Source organism: Nicotiana attenuata, unplaced genomic scaffold (genome assembly GCF_001879085.1).
Source record: "Nicotiana attenuata strain UT unplaced genomic scaffold, NIATTr2, whole genome shotgun sequence".
In the NCBI taxonomy this organism is placed as follows: Eukaryota; Viridiplantae; Streptophyta; class Magnoliopsida; order Solanales; family Solanaceae; genus Nicotiana; species Nicotiana attenuata.
This window is the reverse complement of record NW_017670433.1, coordinates 569,859-584,073: the sequence shown is the minus strand read 5'-3', so window position 1 is coordinate 584,073 and position 14,215 is coordinate 569,859. Positions and strand designations below refer to the sequence as shown.

At 45.9% G+C, this 14,215-nt stretch overlaps 1 protein-coding gene across 1 annotated transcript; it reads right to left on the bottom strand.

Annotated features, from left to right (window-relative positions):
* Positions 1–727: 727 nt before the first annotated feature.
* On the bottom strand, positions 728–1,951 carry LOC109239322. The gene has a single exon (XM_019405870.1). It carries the CDS (start codon positions 1,949–1,951, stop codon positions 728–730), a length of 1,224 nt encoding a protein of 407 aa, XP_019261415.1.
* Positions 1,952–14,215: the final 12,264 nt, after the last annotated feature.

Genomic DNA, 14,215 nt, shown 5'->3' with positions numbered 1-14,215 from the left:
AAAACTTATGAAATTTATCTAGCTCTGGGAGTTTATAGCCTATGTAATCCCTTTTGATGTTGTCGCTGCTGTCTACTTGGACGGGGTCGAGGTCTTCTATCGTTGACCCTGCGGCTTCCGCGACGTCGGGATCCTTGATAATGTCTTTTTGTTCGTTGAGTTCGGACCCCGACTTTGGTAATTGCTATGCTTCTGAGTCTGTTCCCTTTAGCTGTTGAGTGTATGTACAATCTTGGGCGATGCGATAGCATTCTTTGGCTGTGCGCTGTTCGCCTCAGTTGCTAAATATCCCCCACAGAGTAGGGAACTTGATTACTTGATACAGGCTAAACGGGATGGCTCTCATGGTGTGTATCCATGGTCGTCCTATGATGGCGTTGTAAGCTGTATCCTGGTTCATGACATGGAACGTTGTTTCTAGGGTGACGCCCCCAGCCAGAACGAGCATCGTTATTTTTCCTGAGGTTCGCTCGACTGCATTGTTAAAACCTTTTAGTGTTATGCAGCATGGTACTATCTTGTCCTCGAGTCGCATTTGTGCGAGAACTCGAGGGTGAATAATACACGCGCCGCTTCTGTCGTCTACCATTATTCTTTTTACATCAGTATCTGAAATACGTAAAGTAATGACAAGAGCATCGAGATGAGGAAAGGTCAAACTGTGGGTATCTGAATTATCAAAGATGATACTGTCTTCGAGGTCATCATACCGTTCGTGGGTGATCGACTACTTCAGTTTATGTGTGGTGGTAAATTTCACGTGGTTGATTGCTGCTTCATTGCCCCCGCCGATGATCATTTGGATAGTGCAAGCGGGGGATGGTGGTTTTGGAAGGCCTTGGTGTTGTTCTCGTCCGCAGCCGAAGTTGGCTCTTCCTCGGTCGCTCATTAGCTCCCTTAGGTGCCCTTGGTGGAGCATGTTCACTAATTCTTGCCGTAGGGCTATGCAGTCCTCGGTTTTGTGACCCTGCTCCTGATGAAATTCACAAAGAACGTTTGACTTTCGGGTACTTGGGTCGGACTTCATCTTTTGTGGCCACTTCACCTTCGGGACGAGCTTTTCTAGTGCGTACACTATTTTTGAAGGGGAAACACAAAAGTTGTGCGCATTAACGATGGTCCCTGTATGCGGCCTGGACGGTCTTTCAGCATGGCGAGGAGATGGTGGGATGGCTGTTCTGACATAGGGTTGATGCCTGTCTCGGTTGAGGCGTGGACCTGACTGATCTCTTCGACCGTCATTACGATGGTCTTTCCTCGATTCTGTTTGGACCGACATTAACCGTTGGGTTGGACCATTAAGGTCATCCTCGTCTGCTCTCACCTCAGCACAGTAAGCATTGGGAATTTCTTCCCAAGTGGTGGGAGGGTATTTTATGAGCCTACTTAATAACTTTCTGGTCGCTCTCAACCCATTCCTGTTCAACCCATTTTGAAAAGCTGCCACCGCCATCCCTTCTGATACATTTCGTAAGCTCATTCTTACTCTATTAAACCGAACGAGGAAGTCCCTGAGTCCCTCGCTAGGCGATTGCCTAGCGACAAATATATCATTTACCCTAGCTTCCGCCTTCTTAGCCCCGGCGTGGGCGGTGACGAACTTGTTGGCCATTTCTTCAAACGTTGTTATAGAGCGTATTGGTAATTGTGAGTACCAGGTTAAGGCTCCCCCCGTTAAGGTCTCACTGAACTTCTTCAGCAACACTAATGGTACTTGCTCTTTTGAGAGGTTGTTGCCTTTTACTGCTGTGACGCAATGAATGATGTGATCTTCGGGATCTGTCGTGCCGTCATATATCTTCAAATATGGCGGCATCTTGAAGGTTTTGGGTATTGCATGTGGGGATGCCTCCTCATTGTATAGTTGTTCGACGAAACGACCGACGTCCCATTTTCGTAGTAATTTCGGGGCGCCCGGTATCTTATCAGCCCTTTCTTGATGCTCCCTCATTTGGTCGTGGAGCGTGATCTCTTCCAACTCCACACTACTATAAAGTAGGAAGAGAGGGTCGCACTAGCTTTTACCCGATATGAGGGTCGGGATCGAATTCCTCAGAGAGCTAGAAATTGGAGCTGGGTGTCTATCTAGACTAGAGTCGGTAGTTGTTCTAAATGTCACTTCCAATATTTTTTGGGTTTTTTCAATTATAAACTACTATTATCAAACTACTAATTGAAACTAGATTATGCTACGAAATAATTGCTAAGGTTGTATCTAATGGGGAGAAAGGCACTAGGGTCGTGACATCACCTAGGTGGTTAATTGACGGGTAGATGTTACTAAGGTTCGATTGACATAATTGGGGCTTATGCTATAACCGTTACACAATTTTATCCACTCTCACACCTCTCGGTAGAGAGTGATTTTGCCCGAAATACTCTCTCGAGACCAAATGGGTAGGCAAATTAGATCAAGCAACTAGGGTTCAAGTAGGGTGATTACTCTCTCGAGGCTTAACCCGTTAATTGGAACTATCATTTCTCATGAATCCATCCCAATTCCTTGTTGGGTCAATTTTGGAGACTTAGACTCTCTTTCTCAAGAAGAGTCAAATCCACAAAGCATAAATCAGTGTTTGCAACCACCAATTCATAGATTAAAACATAAAATCAACCCAAATAGCAAACACCCATAGTCAATCTAACCCTAGATGGCAACACCCATCAATTACCCACACTAGGGTTGAGCCACAACCCTAGCTAATGGGTTTAGCTACTCATGCTTGAAGGAGAAAATGAAGAAATAGATGAAGAACAAGACATATTAATTAAATGCTAAATTGAAATACAAGAATCTATCGTTAATTTGAAACTAAGATGCCAAAAATGGCTACAATTGAGGTTCTCACGAGCGCAACTCAGTTCTGGAATTCACTGATGACCTAAAATTGGTAAAATGTTCTATTTATACTAGGCTGGAAAAACTAGACAAAAATACCCCTGCGGGGTCAGTGCGGGCCGCATAAAATGGACCGCGGCCGCACTAGGCTCTTTGATTTCAATTCTAGGCTCTCTGAACTTGGGCTCCGCGGACCGTGTAGAATGGATCGCGGTCGCGGAGGCAACTGGCGCGGTCCGCACAATCACGACCGCGTACCGCATGGCTTGGACTTGGCATAATTCCATCTCTCTTAATCTCTTGTCCGCGGACAGCACAAAAAGGTAGCGCGGCCGCGGAGCCTTCACCGTGGACCGCGCTATATGTACCGCGGCCGCATTGCCTGAAGCCCACTTTTGTCAACTCTCTGAACCATCTAGTGTGGCCGCATTCGACTTTGAGCAGTCCGCGCTAGGCTTGTTTGCCCTCAGTTTACTTGGTCTTTGATACTTGAGCAGGTTTCACTCCTTTTGGGCCGATCCTTGACATTTCGTCACCTTGTCGATCAAACCTGCAATCAAGCACAACTTATGAGCCTTTTGGGACTATTTTATAACAATTTATATTCAAAGCATAGGCAAGTAGAAGCATAAAACACGCTAAAATCCCTACTTATCAACTCCCCCAAACTTAAGCCTTTGCTTGTCCTCAAGCAAACAAAATAAGACCCACCCTTTAAGGGAAAATTCAAGTATTTCCAGCTATCCTAAAGTAACCTCAACAAGCATCAATTGGGACTAACAATTGCCCTCAATACGAATGAATCATCAACAACATTTAAACTTTGAAAAACCATGGATCAAGTGTGACACAAGAGCATCAAGAGTTGACTCATTACATCAAAGAACTCTCTCAATTACTTTGGTCGCTGTGGAACCCAAACTCATCCATCCTCAACTTTCCCTAAGCAAACCTCATCTTTTAGAGTATTGACACACAAATCGAGGTTAATGGGAATTCACTCATCTCTCTCAAGAAAAAGTCACAAGTCCGTCTCTAAGTACCATATGATTGACCCTCATGTAAGTATCCACTAATGCAAGCGTCATTCAACTCAATATCATATAGGGCTTTTGTGGAGTCAATGTGAAGGCTTTTGGGTAAGGGTAGGACATGTTTTTGTTCAAGTGGATTCAATCTTCCCTTAAGCACTTTTTTTTGATTCATTTGGCACAATTCTCTTGACTCTTTGAGTCATTCACTTTTTTCTAAGGGGTTAGAGAGACACATTGTCACTCTTTCTTTTGTGTTTCAAACCAGTTCTCCTTTTTCAACTTTCCACGCCTTTCTTTCTTTGCTTTTCTTGAATCCCTTTGAGATCATTTTCACATTGGGCTTTCTTTTTGTCTTTTTCTTCTCTTTTCTTTTTCATTGCCTTCCTTTTCTTTGCTTTTGTACCTTTTACCACTTTGTTCCCTTTCTCGTCTCTCCCCCCAAACTTAGACTTTTGCCATTGCTCAAGAAAAGATCGGGTGCCAAGAGAGGGTATAATTTAGAACGGGCTTAGGCTTGTAGCATTTGTTCTTTAAAGAAAAAGGTTTAAGGCTCAAAAGGGTTAGCTACGGATTATATCATTGGTAGGCTGTGAAATTGTTCAACTATCATTTGGATCAAGGAGAGCCTATAATCACTTCTCAAGTCGAATTTCGCTCAAAATTTCTCCTCAACAGACATTCAGGGCAAGTTCTAGACCATTGGCTCGGGACTTGGACTCATAATTCAATTTCTCACCACGCAAACTCAAGGATTACTAAAGATATAGAGTCGGGGGCCCATAACAACCTTAGACACGATTGAGCACACAATAGTCCGAAAGACCGCATGATGATTGTTTGGTCAACACAAGAGTCTCAAGGTCGCTACTTTCACCATCCTAAACACAACCACTTGTCTTTGACCATGGGATCAAAGGCAAATGTGTTAGGCCCAAGTGAAGCTTTGCTTGAGGTACCCTTAACTATAAACTACCAAAAACAAGAAAAACAATAATGGACTCAAACCCTTAAGAATGTTGTCATGCCATCTATCACTGGGAAGAGCCACCCGGTTCACACAATACTCCACCTTTGGAAAGAACCGTGGCATTAAGAAAACCAAAGGCTTAATAAAAGCGTCAAAACAAAACAAAAAGCTACGAGCCTATATAAGAAGCTAAAAATGAAATTTTTTTACGAAAAATAGAAAATAGAATGAATATGTACAAACGGGGAATGAATATACAACGGGGGATGAATATATACAATAATGTAACTTTATATACAGACCAAAAGGAAGATAAAAAGTACGATGAAAGTAACTAAATGTAAAGTTATATACAGACCAATAGAAAATCAAAAGAAAGCATAAACTAAATCAATCTATATATACAGTCATCCAATGGATAAAAGTAGGGCACACCCCCTCAAATAAAAGCTGGCATTGTCCCCCATGCCAACTAAAGCAAAAATAAGCATAAAAAAGTATAGGGTAAAGATATGAAGACTCCCTAAGCCGTGTCCGTTTGCATGGGATCATGAGTGGTCCCCGAGTCCTCTGTATGCGCGGGAACCTCAGACTGGTTCCCGGTCTCCGGCTGCTCAGCTGTTGGGACTGGGGCCTGGACCTGGACAGGCTGAATATCAGGAACATCCTGTGGCTGACTGGAGGAAACCTCCGGTGGTTCCGCCAACTCGATGATCGCCTCATCTGCATTGGGGAGCTTCCTCTTCTTCCTAAGAAGCCTTTGTCTCTGCTCCTGCTGTGGCTCTGCTGCTGGTACTGTTGCTGGAGCTGGATCCTCAAATAGCAAGTCTAAGGGTAGCTGGTCTGCCTTCAGCTTGTCCACATCTGCTCTAAGCTCCTTCACAGACTCCATGGAAGCCCGTGTTTTGCGCAGTTTCCTGTGCTCCCTGGCAAGCTCCTTCAGAGCCTTGCCACGTGAATCCACTGCCTTAGACAAGGGATCCTGAGTACTGATGATCTTTTCCTGGTTTTCCAGGATCTTCTTCAATGTGTCCTCAATGGACTGTGGAATCTGTGCTGGCTGTGGTGCTGACTGAGCCGCAATGGTAGAAGACAGTGTAGACAACTTGGATGACGCAGCTGACATCCAATTGTTCAAGCTATGAAGTGCCTGGCTCAGCTGGTGGGCAGTGATAGGATGGGCCCGGGAAGACGGAATCCCGAGCCAGCTGAAGTAGAAGGACCAGCAGTAGTGGAAGGTCCTGGAGGTAACTCAACGGTGGTGGAGGCAGGCTCAGTGGAAGTGGGCTCAGCGGAGAGCTCTACCGCAACCGGCTCTGCAGACTGGCCAGTTGGAGCAGAGGCAGGCGGCTTGTAATTCTTGTCCTTGGGGTTGTCTGGCCCCTTCAAACTGTACCACGAAAACGGAGCCACAGGTTTGACCTTGATATCAAAAGGTCTCTTCTCCACCTTTAGGTCCCAGAAATACATAGTGAGGGTGTTGGGAAAAGGATAGTTCCGGTCATGCTCAAGCCCTACTGCGGAAATGACGCGTGACATAACATTGCCCACGTTGATAGGGTATCCTGCCATAATAGATGCAATAAGAACAGCCCGGGCAAGTGGAATAGTCTGATCATGGGTAGTGGGGTCAAGCCGACTGCACACAAAAGTCAACCACCCCCTAGCCTCAAAGTTAAAGGTCTTCCGAAATATTTTGGTCACTGCTTGCAACCACTCTGGAACAGTACCCGGGATTGCCAGATATGAAGCTAACCACGGACGAATTTCTTAGCCCATTGCCAACTTTTCATTGTAAAGGGTCTCATCTTCTTCATTGAACCCCAAGTATTCATTGAGTGCCTTCCCAGTAAATACCACCTTTTTGTTCCGCACTTTGGTCACTTTAGTTCCCTTCAAGATGTGGGCCACATTGCTATAGAACTTCTTGACCATGTGCTCATTTGCCTTTACACATTCACTCCGAAAATACGCCCAACCCACTCGAGTTTGAAACTGTCTATGCACATTTGGGTGTAGAGGTAGAAGGTCTCGCTCCTCTCAAGAATTAGCTTTCGTAGTGGCCACCATTCCCTAAACTTGTGGAACGCTACTTGACTGACGAACCTATCCTCCCAAGCTGTGGGATTTCTAGTCCAGTCAACACCCCAACCTGAGGTTCACCACCCCCCTGCACCTCTCTAGCACCTTGAGCCTCCTCTTCGCCTCCTTCTGCACTCTCCCCAGACAAAGAAGCTATGGGGGAGGTGGAGTAGTCCCCACTACCGGATGCCGAGACTTCAGATGACTCATGCACAACATTGATTGGCTGTCGGACAGTGGGTGATGGCGGAGGAGTATCATCAGTCAGTCTAAACCTTCCGGGCCAGTCCGGGACATAAGTGGGAATGGAATCTGAAGAGACATCCTGTGAAGGCACGTACTCACTCCCAAAAGAATGAGAAGCAGCTCAGTCTGCAGCTTTTATTAGCTTCCTTGTCTTTTTTATGCTTTCCCGAACTTGGGGAGTGAGTTTTATTATCTTGCCTTTGCCTCCCCGGGAGGAGTCACCTCTGCCGGGTTGTTTGGAGCCCTTTCCTCTTTGTTTTACCATTGTCTGCAAGCACACACATCTAACATTGTTAGTCTAAACACAGGCAGTGAAACAGATGAAAAATGAATTGCAGAATAGAAGCCCAAAAGTTGCAGAACATGTTGCAGACACAGTGCACCGCAGCCCGCACAAAGTGGTATCACAGCCGTGGTGGGCCAGCGCGGATCGCACAAAGTGCATTGCGGCCGAGCTTGGCAAGAATTCACTTTCCCATAAAATCAACACCGCGGTCCGCATAAAGTGGTACCGCGGACCGCATCAGTGCACCGCGGACCGCACTAGTACACCGCGGATTGCACTAAAGCGACCGCGGTCCGCGGAGGGTGCTTAGTTCAGGCACTGAGTTAGGGTTCCAAAATGTTTTTTGCAATATTGTTCAAGTCATCACCTACTTTGTCTCTACTCAATTTCCCACTCATTATGCACATCAAGCACACAAAAACTAGCATTTAAAACTAACCAAAGCTAATCAAATAGAGAAAAAACGGGAAGAAGAAGAAGCTATGGGCTACTGGTCATGAAAATAAAATGAAATTATAAAATTAAACAAACAAAAATGGATGAAATGTTACCAGATGTGAAGATGGAATGCAAGTATTCAATCTAAGCAAGGATTTTCGTGCAATAGAGAAGGTGAACAGTAACTTTTAGGGTTCTGAGTGTTAAAATTTTGAAAAGTGTAACCGGTGACCCCTAAGGTCTATTTATAGAAAAACACGTGGGACCCAGCCTTACCTACCAGTGCGGCCGCACAAAACGGACCGCGGACCGCACTGGGTTTGCTCAAAAGAAGTTTGAGAAGGCAACCTCCGCGGTCCGCACAAAACAGACCGCGACCGCGGAGGTCCACCGCGGACCGCACTAAATGGGATGCGGCCGCGGTGGCAAACTTCAGAGAGCACCTTACTTGGCTTTCACCAGTGCGGACCGCACAAAGTGCAATGCGGCTGCACTGGCAACTTCAGAGACTGTTCAATATTTCCAATATGTTTTGCACTGCATCAACACAATCCCTGCAACATCTCACAACCAATTAGTCCAAAAATAAACCTAAACTACAAAGAAAATCAAATAAAACAAGAAGAAAAAGACATGGGTTGCCTCCCAAGAAGCGCCTGATTTAACGTCGCGGCACGACGCGGGTTACCATCACATCATTTGAAATGAACCACAGCCACCACATGGCTATCATAAAACTTCCCAAGATAATGCTTGACACGGTGCCCATTCACCCTAAAGACTTCACCACTCTTGTTCTTCAAATCTAGAGCACCAAATGGGGTTACACATACAACTTCAAATGGCCCACTCCACTTTGATTTAAGCTTTCCGGCAAACAACCTTTGACGGGAGTTGAACAAGAGGACCAAATCACCAACTTTGAACTCCTTTCCACGAGCATATTTGTCATGGAGGTACTTCATCTTGTCCTTATACAAGGACGAACTAGAGTATGCATGGAACCGGAATTCATCAAGTTCATTGAGTTGTTCAACACGAAGATTGGCCGCAACATCCCACTTAAGATTAAGCTTCCTCAAGGCCCACATGGCCTTATGCTCCAACTCCACTGGTAGATGACATGCTTTCCCAAACACCAACCGATACGGTGACATGCCAATTGGGGTCTTGTAAGCAAGCCCATAGAGCGTCATCTAACTTTTTAGACCAATCGGTCCTATTAGCATTGACAGTTTTGGATAAAATGCTCTTGATCTCCCTGTTAGACACTTCAACCTGGCCACTTGCTTGAGGATGATAAGGTGTAGATACTTTGTGGTTGACACCATACTTGGAAAGCAAAGCATCAAAAGCTAAATTACAAAAATGCGATCCTCCATCACTAATGATTGCCCCGGGTGTACCAAACCTTGTGAAAATGCTCTTTTTAAGAAATGCCACCACACTCCTAGCTTCATTATTGGGCAAGGCCACGGCCTCAACCCATTTTGACACATAATCCACTACTACAAGAATGTAAGTGTTCCCACACGAGCTAACAAAAGGGCCCATAAAATCAATACCCCAAACATCAAAGATGTCAACCTCAAGAATTGTGTTAAGAGACATCTCGTCTTTATTGGAAATCCCGCCCGCTCGTTGGCATTGATAACATCTCTTTACTAAATCACTCGCATCTTTAAACAAAGCCGGACAATAAAAACCACAACTCAAAACTTTCGAAGCCGTCCTCACCCCTCCATGATGGCCACCATAGGGGGAGGAATGACAAGCCTCCAAAATACTCAATTGCTCACCCTCCGGGACACACCTTCGAATCACACCATCTGTGCAAATCTTAAACAAGTACGGATCATCCCAGTAGAAATCCAAACTATCCCGTTTGAGCTTCTTCCTTTGGTTAGAAGAGAGCTCACACGGGACAATTCCAGTTACAATGAAATTGGCAATGTCCGCGAACCATGGCATGTCACACATTGACACGGAAAGAAGTTGCTCGTCGGGGAATGTATCATTTATCTCTAGGCCGTCACATGGCCTTCCTTCCTCCTCCAAGCGGGACAAATGGTCCGCAACTTGGTTCTCACTTCCCTTCCGGTCCACTATTTCTAAGTCAAACTCTTGAAGAAGTAACACCCATCTCATCAATCTTGCCTTGGAATCTTTCTTGGTCATCAAATACCTAAGGGCGGCATGGTCGGTGTGCACAATTGCCTTGGCCCCCATAAGATATGGCCTAAATGTTTCCATGGAAAATACAATGGCCAATAATTCCTTCTCCGCCACCGTGTAATTCTGTTGAGCTTCATTCATAGTCTTACTTGCATAGTACACGGGATGGAACATTTTGTCACTCGTTGACACAATACCGCCCCAACCGCAACGTCACTTGCATCGCACGTTAGTTCGAAGGGNCCCAACGTTGATACGGATATACCCGCTATAATAGATGCAACAAGAACAACCCGGGCAAGTGGAATAGTCTGATCATAGGTAGTGGGGTCAAGCCAACTGCACACAAAAGTCAACCACCCCCTAGCCTCAAAGTTAAAGGTCTTCCGAAATATTTTGGTCCCTGCTTGCAACCACTCTGGAACAGTACCCGGGATTTCCAGGTATGAAGCTAACCACGAACGAACCTCTTCGCCCATTGCCAACTTTTCATTGTAAAGGGTCTCATCTTCGTCATTGAACCCCAAGTATTCATTGAGTGCCTTCCCAGTAAATACCACCTTTTTGTTCCACACTTTGGTCACTTTAGTGCCCTTCAAGATGTGGGCCACATTGCTATAGAACTCCTTGACCATGTGCTCATTTGCCTTTACACATTCACTCCGAAAATGCGCCCAACCCACTCGAGTTTGAAACTGTCTATGCATATTTGGGTGTAGGGGAAGAAGGTCTCGCTCAATAAAACTCCTCTCAAGAATCAGCTTTCGTAATGGCCACCATTCCCTAAACTTGTGGAATGCTACCTGACTGACGAACCTATCCTCCCAAGCTGTGGGATTTCTAGTTCGGTCAACACCCCCAACCTGAGGTTCACCACCCCCCTGTACCTCTCTAGCACCTTGAACCTCCTCCTCGCCTCCTTCTGCACTCTCCCTAGACAAAGAAGCTGTGGGGGAGGTGGATTAGTCCCCACTACCGATGCCGAGCCCTCAGATGACTCATGCACAACATTGATTGGCTGTCGGACAGTGGGTGATGGCGGAGGAGTATCACCAGTCAGTCTAAACCTTCCGGGCCAGTCAGGGACATGAGTGGGAATGGAATCTGAAGAGACATCCTGTGAAAGCACGTACTCACTCCCCGAAGAATGAGAAGCAGCTCTGTCTGCAGCTTTTATTAGCTTCCTTGTCTTTTTTATGCTTTCCCGAACTTGGGGAGTGAGTTTTATCATCTTGCCTTTGCCTCCCCGGGAGGAGTCACCTCGGCCGGGTTGTTTTGCAGCTCTACCTCTTTGTTTGACCATTATCTGCAAGCACACACATCTAACATTGTTAGTCTAAGCACAGGCAGTGAAACAGATGACAAATGAATTGCAGAATAGAAGCCCAAAAGTTGCAGAACATGTTGCAGACACAGTGCACCGCAGCCCGCACAAACAGGAGTGTGGCCGCACTGGAGGCACCGCGGACCGCATAAAAGCCACCGCGGTCCGCATTGGGGCAGGGTCTAGAAAACCACCTCTCTGAATCTCTCTACCGCGGCCCGCACGAAGTGGTATCGCGGCCGCGGTGGGCCAGCGTGGACCGCACAAAGTGCAATGCGGCCGCGCTTGGCAAGATGTCACATTCCCATAAAATCAACACCGCGGTCCGCATAAAGTGGTACCACGGACCGCATCAGTGCACCGCGGACCGCACTAAAGCGACCGCGGTCCGCAGAGGGTGCTTAGTTCAGGCACTGAGTTAGGGTTCCAAATTTTTTTTGCAATATTGTTCAAGTCATCACCTACTTTGTCCCTACTCAATTTCCCACTTATTATGCACATCAGGCACACAAAAACCAGCATTTAAAACTAACCTAAGCTAATCAAATAGAGAAGAAGAAGAAGCTAAGGGCTACTGGTCATGAAAATAAAATGAAATTATAAAATTAAACAAACAAAAATGGATGAAATGTTACCAGATGTGAAGATGGAATGCAAGTATTCAATCTAAGCAAGGATTTTCGTGCAATAGAGAAGGTGAACAGTAACTTTTAGGGTTCTGAGTGTTAAAATTTTGAAAAGTGTAACCGGTGACCCCTAAGGTCTATTTATAGAAAACTAGTGGGGCCCAGCCTTACCTACCAGCGCGGCCGCACAAAACGGACTGCGGACTGCGCTGGGTTTGTTCAAAAGAAGTTTGAGAAGGCAACCTCCGCGGCCCGCACAAAACAGACCGCGACCACGGAGGTCCACCGCGGACCGCACTAAATGGGATGCGGCCGCGGTGGCAAACTTCAGAGAGCACCTCACTTGGCTTTCACCAGTGCGGACTGCACGAAGTGCAATGCGGCCGCACTGGCAACTTCAGAGACTGTTCAAATTTTCCAAAATGTTTTGCACTGCATCAACACAATCCTTGCAACATCTCACAACCAATTAGTCCAAAAATCAAACCTAAACTANTCCATAAAGACCTCCAATATTTCTTCCACCATGTCGGTGAAAATAGCCATCATGCAACGTTGGAAGGTCGTCGGAGCATTGCACAACCCGAATGGCATCCGGGAGAAAGCAAATGTACCATATGGGTATGTGAAAGTGGTATTCTCTTGGTCCTCCGGGGCAATTAAGATTTGATTATAGCCCAAATACCCATCCAAAAAGCAATAGAAAGCTCGCCCCGCAAGGCGATCAAGCATTTGATCGAGGAATGCCAAGGGAAAATGATCCTTGCGGGTCACTTTATTTAGCTTCCGGTAGTCTATGCAAAATCTCCACCCGGTATTGGTTCGAGTGGAAATAAGCTCATTGTTGTCATTTGTCACCACAGTCATCCCACCTTTCTTCGGCACACATTGCAGCAGAGAAGTCCATGAGCTATCAGAGATTGGATACACCACGCCCGCATCAAGCCACTTGATCACTTCTTTCTTCACCACCTCTTGCATTGCCTCACTGAGCCTCCTTTGATGTTTTAAGGAAGGCCTTGTATCATCCTCCAAGATAATTTTATGCATGCAAAATGCGGGGCTTATTCCCCGAATGTCCGCCAGAGTCCATCCAATTGCCCTTTTTCGCCTTTGAAGAACCACCAAAGTGGCCTCAACCTGCATGTTAGTAAGGCAAGAAGAAAGAATAACTGGTAAAGTTGAATTAGGGCCCAAGAATTCATACTTGAGGTGTGGAGGAAGTGGCTTCAACTCCAACACCGGTGGCTCCTCAATTGATGGTTTTATTGGTGGAGTTTTCCGATTTTCAAGATCCAAAGACAATTTTCTCGGCTCATAGGAATAAGAGCCCATCCCATGTAATGCATTGACACACTCCACTCTGCTTGCATCATCATTGACATCTAGATTTAATAGCACGGCCTCAAGGGGATCCTCCACGTTGATCATAGAACTTGTGTCATCCACTATCACAGCTGTGATAATGTCCACAAAGGAGCACACCTCGGTGCTATTGGGTTGCTTCTTGGATTTGCAAACATGGAAGACCACCTTTTCATCTTCCACTCGGAAAGTTAGCTCACCCACTTCAACATCAACCAAAGCCTTCCCCGTTGCAAGGAAAGGTTTCCCTAGAATAATTGGGACTTCAAAGTCCACTTCACAATCCAAAATGACAAAGTCGGCCGGCAATATAAACTTGTCCACTCGGACAAGCACATCATCAATTATGCCCAAAGGTCGCTTCATCGAACGGTCCGCCATTTGAAGTCTTATTGAGGTTGGCCTAGGTTTCCCGATTCCCAAAGTCTTGAAGACGGAATAAGGCATCAAATTTATGCTAGCCCCCAAGTCACAAAGGGCCTTGGCAAACTCCGCACTACCGATAGTGCAAGGTATAGTAAAAGCTCCGGGGTCCTCAAGTTTCAGGGCCATAGAATGCACTATCGCACTGACTTGGTGAGTCATCTTTATTGTTTCACAATCCATGGAACGCTTCTTTGTGACAAAATCCTTCATGAACTTTGCATAGCCCGGCATTTGTTCAAGTGCCTCCACCAAAGGCACATTGATTGTAAGGCTTTTCATCATCTATAAACTTTTTGAATTGATTGTCACTCTTTTGCTTTGCTAACCGTTGAGGATAAGGTGGAGGTCGCCTAGGAAAAGGTGCCTCGACTTTGGGCACTACCGGCTCGGGCATGTCAATCACGTGT